The following is a 14295-nucleotide window of genomic DNA, read 5'->3' on the forward strand; positions in this document are numbered from 1 at the left end:
TTTTTAACATAAGATAAAGACAAAACTGTATTAATTAATCTTATCGTATTTGAGTAATATTTATGACTTAATGCGATTATATTTACGTAAATACATTTAATAATAATATTATCTTAATCATATTGGCTATTGCTAATGTAAGCATTTTTTTTTAAATTTTGAGGGCATTGTCGCCATCTATCGAAAATTAAAATAAAATACTCACTAAAAATAAATAACCCATAAGTCATTACTTCTGTAAATTAATTATCTAAACATCGGACTTTGTAATACCGATGAAAACATCAAACCTTCCCATATTATGAAATCTTCAAAGACGTACATTTTTGGTCACCCTAGTGTGTATAATCTTTCGTATTTATAAGATAAGTGTTATGATTATAAATTAGTATATCATTCAATTGTTTAATTAGTTCATTACTTGGCAAAATGCGTAACGTCTTAGTCCTATTGGCTGCAAGCTTAGCGGCTGTTGCAGGTAATTAACTGTAATTTAATATAAATAATTTCAAGTCATTCAATCTTCGTTTTTCCAAAATTGTAACATATTTAATTTTCTATAAGGTGCTTTGCTATTTCAACAATCACAATTGTAAGTTGCCTAGAATATGAAGTCTTCATTTTGTTTCATGCAGACGTTCGGATCCAGAAGAGCTTTGAACCATCTTTTTACTATCGTGAGAACTAGATTTTATAATTTAAATGCATTGCTTGTTTTAGCTGCGCCGAGAAACCCGCAAAGAATAGTCGGCGGTTCAATAACTACCATCGAGCAGTATCCAGAGATTGTCGCTCTTTTATTCTCCCAGTTTGGTATCCTGTATAGCCAAGCATGCGGCGGCACTATTCTCAACAACAGATCCATTCTGACTGCAGCTCACTGTCCAGCGTAAGTAAAAATCCAATTCGAGAATAAATTATATTATTAAGAAAATCTTTGAGAAACTTCAGAGTAGATATTATATTATACTAGATATTTCAGAAATAAATATAAATCAGTGTTATGGTTTGCACCACATCACCACATTATGCTGAGTAGTCACCGCCGCGATCAGACATTTTTTATTATTATCTATTATCTATGTACATTATGTTTGTTGATGGTGCGAATATGACTAATAAATCGTTCTTATTTCTTTCTTTCTTTTAAATTTTGTACCGATTAAGAGACTCATTATCTTCCACGTGTTAATCCTAACACCATCGTTCTTCGTTCAGTACATTTGATATAATTTCGCAATAACAATTACTGTTTATTTATTAAATCCGCAATGATTTTTCATCCCACGTATGCTTTGACTGGAAATCTAGTTCCTGACGTCGACTCATATTGTTTCAGAGGCGACCGAGTTTCACGTTGGCGTGCGCGCATTGGCTCCACTCGATCCAACAGCGGTGGCATAGTTTACAATTTCAATTCCTTCATCATACACCTAATTACAATAGAAGAACTTTAGACAATGACATTGGTATTATGCGGACTTCTTCCCCAATTGTTTATAACGCTGGTGCTCGGCCTGGTTCCATCGCAGGCCCTAACTATGCGCTTGCTGACAACCAAATAGTTTGGGCAGCTGGTTGGGGCGCTACTTCTGTGAGTGACTTTTTCCTAATTATTGTACCTCCATAAAATAATTCTATCTAATTCCTGGTATTCAACATAAGGAAAGTAAATTTGAAATGCTATTAATTAACATGTTTATGTGCATAAATTCGTAGAAATCAGTTTGCATAAATTATACTCTTAAAGGTTATACTTGTTTAGGCAATGACAATCCAAATGAAAATTGCGACTGATTTAAATAAACTACAAGCAAATTCATCATATTTTTTATATTTTTTGTTGAATTTGACCATTTTATATTTATCAGGCATTTTAATTATGTTATTCCAATTTCAGTATGGTGGTTCGTCATCGGCACAATTGAGGCATGTTCAGATCTGGACTGTGAACCAGGCCACGTGTAGGTCTCGCTACGCCAGTATTGGCCGTACCGTCACCGACAACATGTTGTGCTCCGGCTGGCTCGACGTCGGCGGCCGCGATCAGTGCCAGGGTGACTCCGGTGGCCCTCTCTACCACAACCGCGTGGTCGTCGGAGTATGTTCTTGGGGAAGAAGATGCGCTCTCGCCGAGTTCCCTGGCGTTAACGCTCGCGTCACACGTTTTAGCAATTGGATTCAAGTGAATGCTTAATTTTATGTCCCAATAATAAAGTCTTTGATTTGTTTATTTTATTTAAATTTTAAATCGAAATAAAGTGTGAGTTAAACTATATGGGATAACAAATATGTTTAGAACTTGAACTTGACAGCATTTAAAATCATGTTAATGTAAAATTTATTTAAAACTACAGCATCAATCGGACATACACAAAGATGTGCCCACCTTGACCATGTTTTAGTTGCTCAAAGTAGCAAAAACAGAATTGAAAAAACTATATTCTTTGATGTCTAAGGAATCGTGGCCCGTACCTGGTTCGCATTGAACTTGAGAAGATGATATCAATCATTGTTTTTAATACGGAAGTATCGTTTTTGTCCAATAAAATTTACGAATCGTCGACGAAACATATCGGGTTAAAATCTACAAGCGTATTGTACGTAAGCGTCTATAATTTTAACGTCTTCGGCCTTTTACAAGCCATTACGTGTTTCATTAATGTTAAAATGGTTGCAAAACTTTTGAAATATTAACAATCCTCGATGACCCCGTCTGTCAGTAAAATAGACGTCGTATATCCATTTATTTCGTTATGCATGGTTGGCAAATCTATATTTTTAAAACTGGTAATGTCAGCTGTTCCTTAAAGCGAATTTTTATTTTAATTATCAACTAAGCTTACAATAAATTAGGAGAATACATGCTGGCATAATTCTGAAGACCGACCAAAGACCAAAGAAAAACCAAATGTTACGTTTTACGATTTGGTAAAACGTAACATTTGGTAGTGATTTTGATGCATTAAACTGCACTACTCAGGATTAAATATATCAAAGAGTCCATTAGCAGTTAGTATCATTGCAACTACAAAGGTACTGCTGATTATTTTCCAATCAGATGACCAAATTCATCTTTTTTGTAATTACAGCTACTTCGAGAAAAGCTATCAAATCAATTAAGACTAACCCTTAAATGAAAACAAAGTGAATTTCGTCAAATCAAGTCAAAACATGTGCATTTTATCAACACATTTCACATAACTAAGAAATCTGACAACAACAATGAATAAGATCGAGTGGTTACGAGCTGTCATTACTGACAGCGCTAAGGGTCTGACTACGTCCGGTTGAGCGTCAGCCGACCTTGATCGTACAATATCGAACTGTCGCTTTCTATAAACGTTTACTTTGCTTTGTAAGCTGTTCTATAAAGAACCAATAAAATGATGTAGCAAGTTTAAAATTTGTAATAATAAATGAAGAATTTGCAGTGGTAGCAAACATTTTTCGTGTATAATCACGAGATATAACCTCATATACAAGATATAAAATTCACGCTGATTTTCTATTACCTGCTTTCTTAGTTTTAGGAATATTTTAAGAACTTTTATTTTAAGAAACTACATACACATATTCGAGTGCATCTTAGATTAAAATGATAGTAATGTGATCACATACCCTTGTTTCCAACGGAGACAAGCGTGATTTCAATTATTCAGATATTTCAATAGAATCCAATAATCTTGATCGATTTAAAGAGATGTAAGCCGTTCCTGGCAATAGTAATTGTTAGGTCTTGTCGTCGATCTTCAAATTAAGGAACGCATTGGCTTTACGTCTCCTAGAGCAATTTGATGTAAGGCAGATAATTGCTGTATTTTTAGAAACACAAATAAATAGCCAGAGAAGACCAAATATCTGTCATCCCGGAATAATATATACAATGTGTATGAGAGTCCTATTCAGGTAAGAACCCGTACAAGAATCCAAAATAAAATAATAACTCACTTGGAGGCAGTTTAGATTTGAGCATGTCCATAGCGACGACGTTGATGACTAGAACCCAGATAGGACAGTCGAGGAGCTCGCTCTCGGACTTGACGAAGGCGATCGCGCTGAGGCACTGGGTCTCCAATCGCCGGCGGTCGGGGTACGCGCGCCGTAACTCACGGTTCACGTTTGATTGGAACTTCTTCATGTCGAATAGCTGTTGACAAAAACATTGTTAATGAAGGAATAAAGTTGAAGATAATGTCACGGGAGATGATTTGTAAATCGGTACCAGTTTAAATTAAGACATAGTACATACGTTAGTGACTGCAAATGTTGATGTTTGCAACATAAACCTTATCTTAAAATTAAATATAAAACCAACACATATTAGAAGTATAAGTTATTGTTATCCAGTTGATGAGCTGATTAGCCATACAAAAACTAAAAGGTCTTATTCAAATACATGGATCACGATAACTTAATGGAATTACCCGACAATTTGGCAGCTATGATTGAATGAGAAAAACATGTTTTAACAGCTGATAATAGTAATCAAGATTCGACGTAAGATACAGATGAGTTACATAGAAGTAGTAATGAAAAAAATGAACCGAGATTTTTTATCGTAATTAACAATAGATGCGATGATCTAAACAAATAGCTTTACAGACGAATCAATGCAGCGTGGACTGAAGATGTTATCGAATTAATATTACATAACAAGACGTGGTCGGTAGTGGAGAGAGAATTATGCGATTAAACAGACTTTGGGCACGGAACGCGACTTCGTGATAGGCGCACACGCACGCCGCTTCGGGAACCAATAATCAAGCATTATCTACACTGATTTCATTTTGTATTTATCAAAAGAAAGCAGTTTTGGGATACTTTTTTGTTGATAAAACATTGTGATCGTAGTTTTAGTTAATTTTGCTTTGTCATTAATAATATTAATATTAGTTAAAGGATTTATACCTATCAATTATAGTAACTGTATATAAGCATATCAGAGAAGTGTTGTAATAATTGCGTAGTGTAATGAATGATAATCTTTACCACGATAAATATCAACAAAAACACACAAGGAACCCTACAAACAAAACTAAAACTGTCCAGTCAGTTCCGATGAAATCGAATGAGTCTTATGAAGTTGTTGCACAAGCGATGCACTTTCCAGACATCGCTGCTCCCATCAAGATGTCCAACTGCGCGGCCACAATGGACAGGAGATGTTATCAACAGCCGCTGGCTGACCTATTCTGAAATCACTGGCTCTGGACATGTGACTCGTTTGTTTGTACCGCTTATCTAAGAAGTGCAGTTTTGATCGATGCCACTTAGTCTACAGTGGTAAGATGTTGCAAACTCATTGTAGCAATCCGTATCAATGTCATGAAAATATCTTAATCAAAATAGCAGTGATTGAAATCAACAGAAGCGAAGTATTTTAATTATTATAGGAATGTTGCTTCATTGTCAGATTACGACATGAGGCACGGGTCAAGCTGTTTAATGTTGTGTATGATGGGCAACTTCTGTTTGGTTTAATACGACATAAATTCGTATTATACCTAGTCTTGCCATAAATATTGTAATAAAGAAAAAGAAAATTGTTAACTGCAAATAACATTTATTACTTTTACAGTGTGTCAGTTTAATACATAAATATAAAACAATTAAAAATATAAAAAGCTTATTCGAAGTGGTCTCCATTGGCTGCAATACAGTCCTTTAAACGATGAGGCCAGTTATCAATAGAAGCACGCACTCTTTCCATGGGAAAATTCTTCACTGCCAATCGTATAGATTGTTTTAGGGACTCAAATTATCATGGCGTTTAGAGCAAGCTGTACTCTCTAAAACTGACCACAAATCATAATCCAGCGGATTAAGATCGGGACTAGACGACGGCCAGTCTTCAGCTCTGATGAAGTCCGAAACGTTCGATTCCAACCAAGACTGCGTGGACCGAGCTTTATGACCCGGCGCCGAGTCTTGCTGGAAGGACCATACTTGGTTATTGAACATGGTGATGTTAAGGGGCTTAACTACCTTCTCAAGAATGGTATCTTGATACACTTGTGCCGATGTTTTGATACCTTTTCACAAAAATATGGCTCAGTCACTCCTTCATAGCTAACACCCCACCAAACCATCACTGAAGTCGGATAATGTCCACGTTGCACTCTGTCGACTAATTGGGAAGCTTCCTTAGAGCTTTGAGCATAAATACGGTCATTTTGTTTGTTAAAATGTTGCTCAATTGTAAAAATTTTCTCATCCGTAAACAAAATTTTTCTGTGACCTCCCTTTGCGTACCGCTTCAGTAGTTGTTTCGATTTTACCACCCTATTCTTCTTTAAATTATCAGTTAAGAAATGGCCAGTGCGTCTCTTATAGGCTGCAAGTCCTAAGTCATCTTTTAAAATACGCGACATGGTTCTAGGTGCTATCTTCATTTCCCGAGATAAAATCTTTTGCTTTCGGACAGGATTTCTTCGAATTCTTTCCCTTACTGCTTTGACCACCTTTTTCGTACGAACACTACGTGGACGGCCAGATCTTTTCTGTCACAAACAGAGGAGGTCTCATTGTACCTATTAATAGCCCGGTACACAAACATTTTACTAATACCAAGTGTATGGAGAGTTTTAAAATTGCATTTGGCTCCATACCTACTTTGTGTAATGCTATCACAGCGATTCGGTTCTCTTTATCACCCCACACCATTTTAATATCGCAAAATATTTTACAATGTATTGGCGCCAAAATGAGAAAACACAATGAACAATCGTATAAAAATGACAGATTCGAAATTCAAATGTAATATTTTTTTATAATTAAGTGTAACAGTATTTATGGCCAGACTAAGTAGTTTATGGCTTGGCAAATATTTATGTATCCCGCTTTGTCTATGGGCAGTGGCGGCCTTAACAGACGCAAGGCCCTAGATGAAAGTAAAAACGCAAGGCTCGGATGGAGCAAAAAGGTTTTGGTTTTAACAATTTCGTCGGTAAGATCGTAAAAGGGTCCTCCGAGCTACCGCGCGAAGACCCTGTAAGGGCAAGGCCCCGGGATGTGGCCCGGTTCGCCCCTAAGGCCCTCTCTGAATAGGGATCTGCCATTCAATCGACGCACATGACATTTCTTACACTTAAGAGCCTATACCTTAAATATTACTTACACTATATTTCCATTAATGCGCGTTCTCAAAAATATATACAAATGTTAAGATAATTTAAAAATGAACTAAAGCTACACCTGAACAAATGATATAAATTACTCTAATGATTCATACAATTAGTACAAACAAAAGGTATTTCAGCGGTTTCCTTTTATGCCGTAAAGTCATTAAATACTTCAAATGAAGATTCGAAAATTGCTGTTGAAGCGACAGCATTGTTTTATATTTTGGTCACAAGGGAATCTGTTGTGGGAACGGAGACGAATCGCGCAGAAAAATCTCAGAGATCATGCCGTTTCGACATTAGACGGTATTGTTCAGAGAAAATCCTATTTATATGAAAACTTGGCTGCGCTGTCATGAGATTATTGTGCAGCGCGGCGCAATTTCGGTTTCATAAACTCATAATTGGATCCAATCGAGTTTTATAAATTACAATGTTAATTAAGGACTCGGTGAACTAATTGACTGAAACTATTGCTCCGTGTGAAGAAACTGTTGAACTAATCAAGACTTACACAACTTTTAAATATCTAACAAAGGAAAAATCCATGGGCAATAATGATTGTTCTCTTATTAATATGCAATTTGTATTCGCTGCAGCGATGCCTCCGTCACATATTGAGAATAAAATGAGGAAAATGGTATTGCGATTAACACGGATTATGCGGAACGGATATGCGTTATCAGCCTTGGTAAATAAATCCTGTAACAGGCAGGAACTGACGAACAATGACTTTTCACTTTCTGCTTTACTTTCATTACTCCAAAGAAACTAAATCCCTCGAAACAAACAAGTGAGGCAATGACCATTCTCTCGCCGTTCAATGGCGCTATCTTTTCGCATTGTTTGAAACTTACGTAAAACATAGCCGGTAATGGTGTATGAATTAATGAATCTTCAGTTCATTCACTAGGAAGTGAATAGCGTCTATTGTTTGTTAGGGTGCTTATAGAATTAGTTCGCTTGATGTTGCTGCAACTCCTGAATGATTAATTGACGAAAGCTGAAGTTTCCCATAACTAAGTAATTCTGGAGTGCAATCTTCTGGTAAAAGTTTCCAGAAGTATGGTTTTGAAGGGCAGGAAATAACTTTGTTTAAAAAAATTAGGAACTATTAGTAAACTAAAATAGGTGAACCTACCAATTAATATGGTATACTAAACATTAAATCATACATTTCAAACTTAAATATATTCCAATTTTATAAAAATCCCGACAAAAAGAGTGCAACAAATCAAATAAAGATAAAGAAAGACAGCATGTGAATCTAATGTCGACTGTCGCTACTATACGAGATTCGAGTTTCGTCATGAGGAATTACGCAGCAATGTCACGGTCAATATGAATCGTGCCCAAACACAAACCGTGCAGTCGTGATGCACTCCAAATGACCAACGCGATGCACTAACTTAATGTCTTTACAATGATTATTGTCTTTAACAATCATGAACATGAGAAAATTGTAAAAGTACATGATGCAATGACTCGAGAAACTAAAAATGGATTTTAGTTGAACTGGTGTGGTAACTAATTCATTGCTAATGATTCAATGGAAATTTGTTTACTAAAGTTAAAGCTAAAGAAAACTAAAATGAAGTAAGATAAAACAGTTATAATATTACAGCAACACGAAAATATCAAAATAAACGATTTAGTAAGATTACTGTAGATTGGTATTCCGAATAAGGTTGGTTAATTGCACACCATAGCAAGTTAGGTCATTATGGCCAACCATGAAATTAATAGACAAATGTTACAACATCTCATTTCACGTGCGCCCATCTTGACGGAAATTATTAACGTGAGTAATTCGGTATGCACGAAGCAAACGGGTTCACCTTCAATATTGCCTAAATATTTTAACGTAATGTGAACAAGTTTGATACAGTTTTAAAAACATTAATTCAAGAGGAAGGATGAACATATAATTAAGTAGATGAGTCTCTTGGGAATAAATTATTCAAGTAATTTATAAAAATAGCTTGACCTACTTTAATGAAAACAGCAATTAAATGTCGGGCATTAATTTTAGCAAAAACAAGTTTATTGATGTGCTTGTTGTAGAATGTTCGCAAATCACAAACATGACGGATTCACCTCCACGTGTAAGGACGGTTTGAGTAGTCGACACAGTAGATTTGAAACGAAACAGAAAGTTTGTATTATTTCAAATACATGAGATCTATAAACCTATCTAAATAGTAAGCACTATAGTTAGGTTTTAGTTTTGTCATTTTTATTTACCTACGCCAGGCAGGATACAATTTGTTTGTCAATGTATGTGGTTGCCGAAAAGTGCAAATATTACTGTATTTTTTTTTCTCGTCTAACAAGAATATGATTATAGCAGCCCTAAATCATTATTTAGGCTTTAGGCCCACGAGTGGTGGCCTAGAATTTAAAAGATTTCATATACCTTCGAAATTCTCATCTAAGGTTTCTTTAAAATGTCTACCAATTACGCTAAACAATAAAGTTAAAATTACCTTGAATATTTTCTCCTGCTCCAGCGAGTAGCCGGGTAGTTTGAGTATGTCCTGCCCGATGGCCGTTTCTTCGTTGCTGGTGGCCGCGGTACTCTTCACGAACACGCTACTCTTGGAGTAGCGTCTGATGAGTATGTTACCGGCGTCATCCATTTTTATTTTGACACCCTGCAAATAAATATCAACTTTAATCTCTTTGTTTTTAATATATTTTTATGGTAGTAGTAGTCGTAGTTATATTGCGTGCACTGTATATCACGCCTCTGAGGTTCCGCATTCGAATCCCAGGTTGGGCAAACTGATATTAGGTTTTTTCCGCTGCATGTAGCAAAATACCCGCTCCTTAATAAATTATGGGATGAAACGTAGTCGGCGAAAAGTGGGTGCCCTGGTTGTATCTCAGCCTATGATTGGTCTTTGTTTTTTGTTTGTTCTTAATAAAGGAGTATGAAGAAGTTTTGAGTTTGTATTGAAAATTTGGAAAGTTGTAAATGAATTATAAGTGACCTCATCTTTATCGAGGTGTCGAAGGAACCTATTGAGAATTTTTACACTTACAAGGTCCATTTTAATTTAAAACTGAAAATTTTACCGGCGATAATATTTACCCAGATGACTTAACAGCCGCGCACAAACGAATTCATGCCGTAAACCTTTGTTCTGTTGAATGTCCTGCTACGCATTAGGTAATGCAATCTAGTTCACGCAAATCCGTTCAAAGCTCCAATTCGCTTTCTTATTTCGGATTCTGTGACAGTAAACTTTACGGACAATCACCTTTAGCACAAAAGCCATTGTCTTTGGGACCGTTAGTACTATGACATCACATGATGTCCTTTTCTGGCATCACAAGGTTAATGTTTTTTTTATTTTAAATTGATCATTATGATTTATTACACTGCAAAGATATAATAGTACCAATAATCGTGCGACCTATGACATCAGCGATCTTAATTCGTTAGTTAGAGCATGTTTAAATAAAGCCTTTTGATACGGATATTTAAAAATTTCGCGGAACAATCTATAAGGAATATAAATGAAAACCCCTGCATCATTCATTGCTTTAAAATATATCCTGATTGCTTTAAAAAGTTAATTGATTTGTGGGTGCATTAGAATATTATGGTAATGTTAAATTACTAGGTGAGTTGTGTTTAGAACACAATGATCACTTTCCATTTGGCCTAGATGTATATCTTAGAAATAGATTGTAATGTAATTCGATTTTTTACGGGAAATTTATTCGCGTGATAAGTAATTAATTGTATTATATTTTATGTGTGGATAGAGTACAAAATTTTAATAAATTGTTTTTTATCTTGATCGCAATTTGCTTTACTGTTTCACGTATCTTGCGAATCCAATTAAATAAATCCAAAATGATAATTTATTACACTTAACCTATCCATTACTTTTTCATAGAACAGAAGGACTTAATATGTTTTTATTTAAATATAACATATCATATAATCATACATATCATAGGAAATACAACGACAAAAATAATGACCTTAGCCAGTTCGCAATGACCTTCTCATTTAGAAAACTGAAAGCAAAATAACACACGAATGAACGTACCCTAAGAACTGATAAAATCTTGCATTTTTTACTGGCTTGACGCTTCCTCGTCTGCTTTGACGTGCATTTATTCGCGTCTTTGTTTGGCAACTTTACACAAGATTTAGAATTCATATGTTTTAAGATTTTTTCGGATCTGTGGTGCTGTATTATATTCTTTATCATCAATTGTGTTTTGATCATCAAATAAAAGTCGCTAATGTTTATAAAAGTGAGGGCTGTTCATAAAACTATTACCTCATATGATAATTTCTTAATTTACATGATTTTTTTGCTATCTTCAGTTTCTATTTCACACCCAACAGCTCCATCGGCTCCACTTTCGCACAATTATACAACCGCATTACCAAAGCCGGTAGCGGGAAGTTTAGCAACAATGTACATGTGCACTTTAACGAAACATGTTTTTAATTGTCGCACGCCAATATCGAATACCGTCAGCTTAGTAGCCCGTAGATAATGTCCAGTGATGTACATGGTCCCATATTTTGTAATGAAACAAGAAACAGTGTGACCAATCGACGCTCCTCCTTAAATGTAATTTAAAAATGGAATAAGATTGAAGATTATGTAGTGACCTCGATTATATTGGATACGGGCATTAAGACTACATATTGATTTTTTCACGTTAATACGTTTGTGGGTGTGTCATTATTGCGTTGGTGGAATCGATATGGTGTTTTTTGTTGCATTAATCGATTATGTTGAGTCAAAATTATAGATTAATTGTAATAAATCTTGTGGAATATAAATAACATATTATTTTGGTAAAAATATTGGTTTATGAGATTTAATATTTAGCTAAATATGTGTACATTGCAATAGACATGTCTGTGATTACGTTTTGAAATTGAACGATTTGTCTTAGTTTCTTTGTTACATCGACCTTTATACCGTCGACGACATATTCCAAAGAAAGGATAATGTTGTTCCTTCATTGCTAACAATAACATTTATTACCACTTTCATTGCTACACATGTACAGTTTCCATGAGCTTGTCTGTACCTTATTATATTGATAAAAACATATTAAAATCGCAATGTACGCTTTGACCTCGGTTTAGACAGCAAGTCGACGCATCTCATTTGAATATCAAAATTTCCATGCTATTGTCGGGACCTTGTTAGCCTGCCTCTATTATTGTTGTGTGTTGGTTTTAAACAAGATCTACCAAATGTTATGCCTCATCGCTTCCTAGTATAATTGCCTCGAGAACAACTATTGTATTTAAAATTTCGTTGATGGCCCGTCATATTTTTTACTCCCATTTTTTACTTCATCGTTAGCGTATTTCTCACATGGACAATAATTCTTATTGTTTCAATTTAGTGATCTCATGTGTTTTATTGCATATTTCCTATAAGAGTATTGTTTACCGTGGGGAGCAATTAATCAACGCTGCACTGTTATGTCGAACATCAAAATTTCCGCCTTTATGTTGTGATCTATATCATTGTCTCTTGTTTACGTTTCATTATCTTGTACATGTTATTAAATTCAATTAGCTGTTTTATCTCCTAGAATGTCTTCGTCGTGCATATTTTCAAAATTATACAATTTGTATCGATATTGATTTAGTATTTTACTTTTATACCTTTTATTATTATCGTTATAAAACCTTAAGTTATTTAAATGGTGATTAAACTTAGATAAAAAGGTGCATTTTAGAAGGTGCCTCTAGTTAGACCTGGTATAATTTATCAGTGAGCATCATAAATCTTTCTGTCAGTGAAAAACTTAGAATATAAGTTATACGTCACTATTTTTTCGCCTACAATAGCAATTTTATCTCCAGCATCATAAAGCAATAAAGTTTCCAATACCATCGAACTAAATTACATAGATTTTATATATTATGTTCATAATGTCTAACAATTAGAAAAAATCGGTCAAGTCAATTAAATATTTCTATGGAGATTTGATTGGACTCGATCTTTGTTGTGAACTCATCATCTTTTTTTTGTATTTGTTGTCAGTCTAAAGCCGATGCGTCATACTTAACTGACGTGAGAATGATGGAGTGGCGTTAAATATATTTCGACTATACAATGCCAGTAGTATACATATTTTGTTAATTGACTTATCGATAAAATTGCTTTTTCTCCCGTGAGTTCTGTAATTTTTTGAGACTGTCGATATATCGAATATATTTTTACATTAATAATTTAACTGTATGATCGAATGGCACGTCTTGAGGGAGCTATTTCACTATCAATCAGTTCGATTCTTATGCATTTATCAGTTAATGCAAATTAAAGTTGAATATAATATAAATTTTATTACCTGTCCTATGTGTCTTTTTAATTCGTCTGTCTTCTGGTCTCTGTGTGGATTGTCAAACCCGCATAGTCCAATTCTGCAAAGATAAAAAAAAAACATCGTTAGAAACGTATAACATGATTGTAATTCTGCGCAAGCGAACAATATTTTTTGATGCGATCATGTTTGCATAGCTTGGAACGGAGCCAAGCTAAGGAATTACTTTAAAACTTGAAAAAACCTTCACCATAAATAACATGGTATTGTTTATAAGCATTTGTGAAGAGGATTTGCATGTTGTCATGATCATTCATACTATCATCGGTTTTACCGATTGTTATTCTAGGTATAATGTTCAGTATTAAATAGAGATGTCTTAGCTTCTAGTTTCTTCTGAGTCCGAATAGGCAGAAATGATTTTGTTGATTTGTTGTTCGATGGTAAATTTTAGCTATTGGATGTCTGCTTTGATGATATCTTTTAATAAAAAATAATTAATAAAACTGCAATAATAATATAAATAGAATATTATAATAATAATTATCTATGAAGAAACTACAATTCAATTGAAGATCTTGCGTCCAGTACGAGACGTACATAAAAACTGATGCAGTAAGGACGTGCTCAGACGCCCATTAACTTAATAAAAACTGCTCCATACATTCGATTCTCATGTGACAAATTGAATAATGACAACATAGGAATTTGTAGGACATTAGTATTTCGTCCACGTATTCTATCGGAATATCGTTTTCTCAAAACCGTTCCTTGGCATTGCCCTGAGAATCCACACTGGCGCCTCATTTATATTCATTTGAAGTACAAACTTCAGGTTGTGTATACCGAT

The 14295-nt window shown here is 34.7% G+C and overlaps 1 protein-coding gene and 1 pseudogene across 1 annotated transcript; one reads left to right on the forward strand and one right to left on the reverse strand.

Moving 5' to 3' along the window:
• Positions 1-406: 406 nt before the first annotated feature.
• On the forward strand, positions 407-2246 carry LOC119192320 (annotated as a pseudogene).
• Positions 2247-3886: 1640 nt separating this feature from the next.
• On the reverse strand, positions 3887-13549 carry LOC119192321. Its single transcript, XM_037446137.1, has 3 exons — positions 13473-13549; positions 9611-9778; positions 3887-4150 (listed from the first exon to the last, which is right to left on the reverse strand). Exons 2-3 carry the CDS (start codon positions 9761-9763, stop codon positions 3902-3904), a joined length of 402 nt encoding a protein of 133 aa, XP_037302034.1. The 5' UTR covers positions 9764-9778; positions 13473-13549; the 3' UTR covers positions 3887-3901.
• Positions 13550-14295: the final 746 nt, after the last annotated feature.

The sequence above is a fragment of the Manduca sexta genome, unplaced genomic scaffold (genome assembly GCF_014839805.1).
Source record: "Manduca sexta isolate Smith_Timp_Sample1 unplaced genomic scaffold, JHU_Msex_v1.0 HiC_scaffold_2611, whole genome shotgun sequence".
NCBI lineage: Eukaryota > Metazoa > Arthropoda > Insecta > Lepidoptera > Sphingidae > Manduca > Manduca sexta.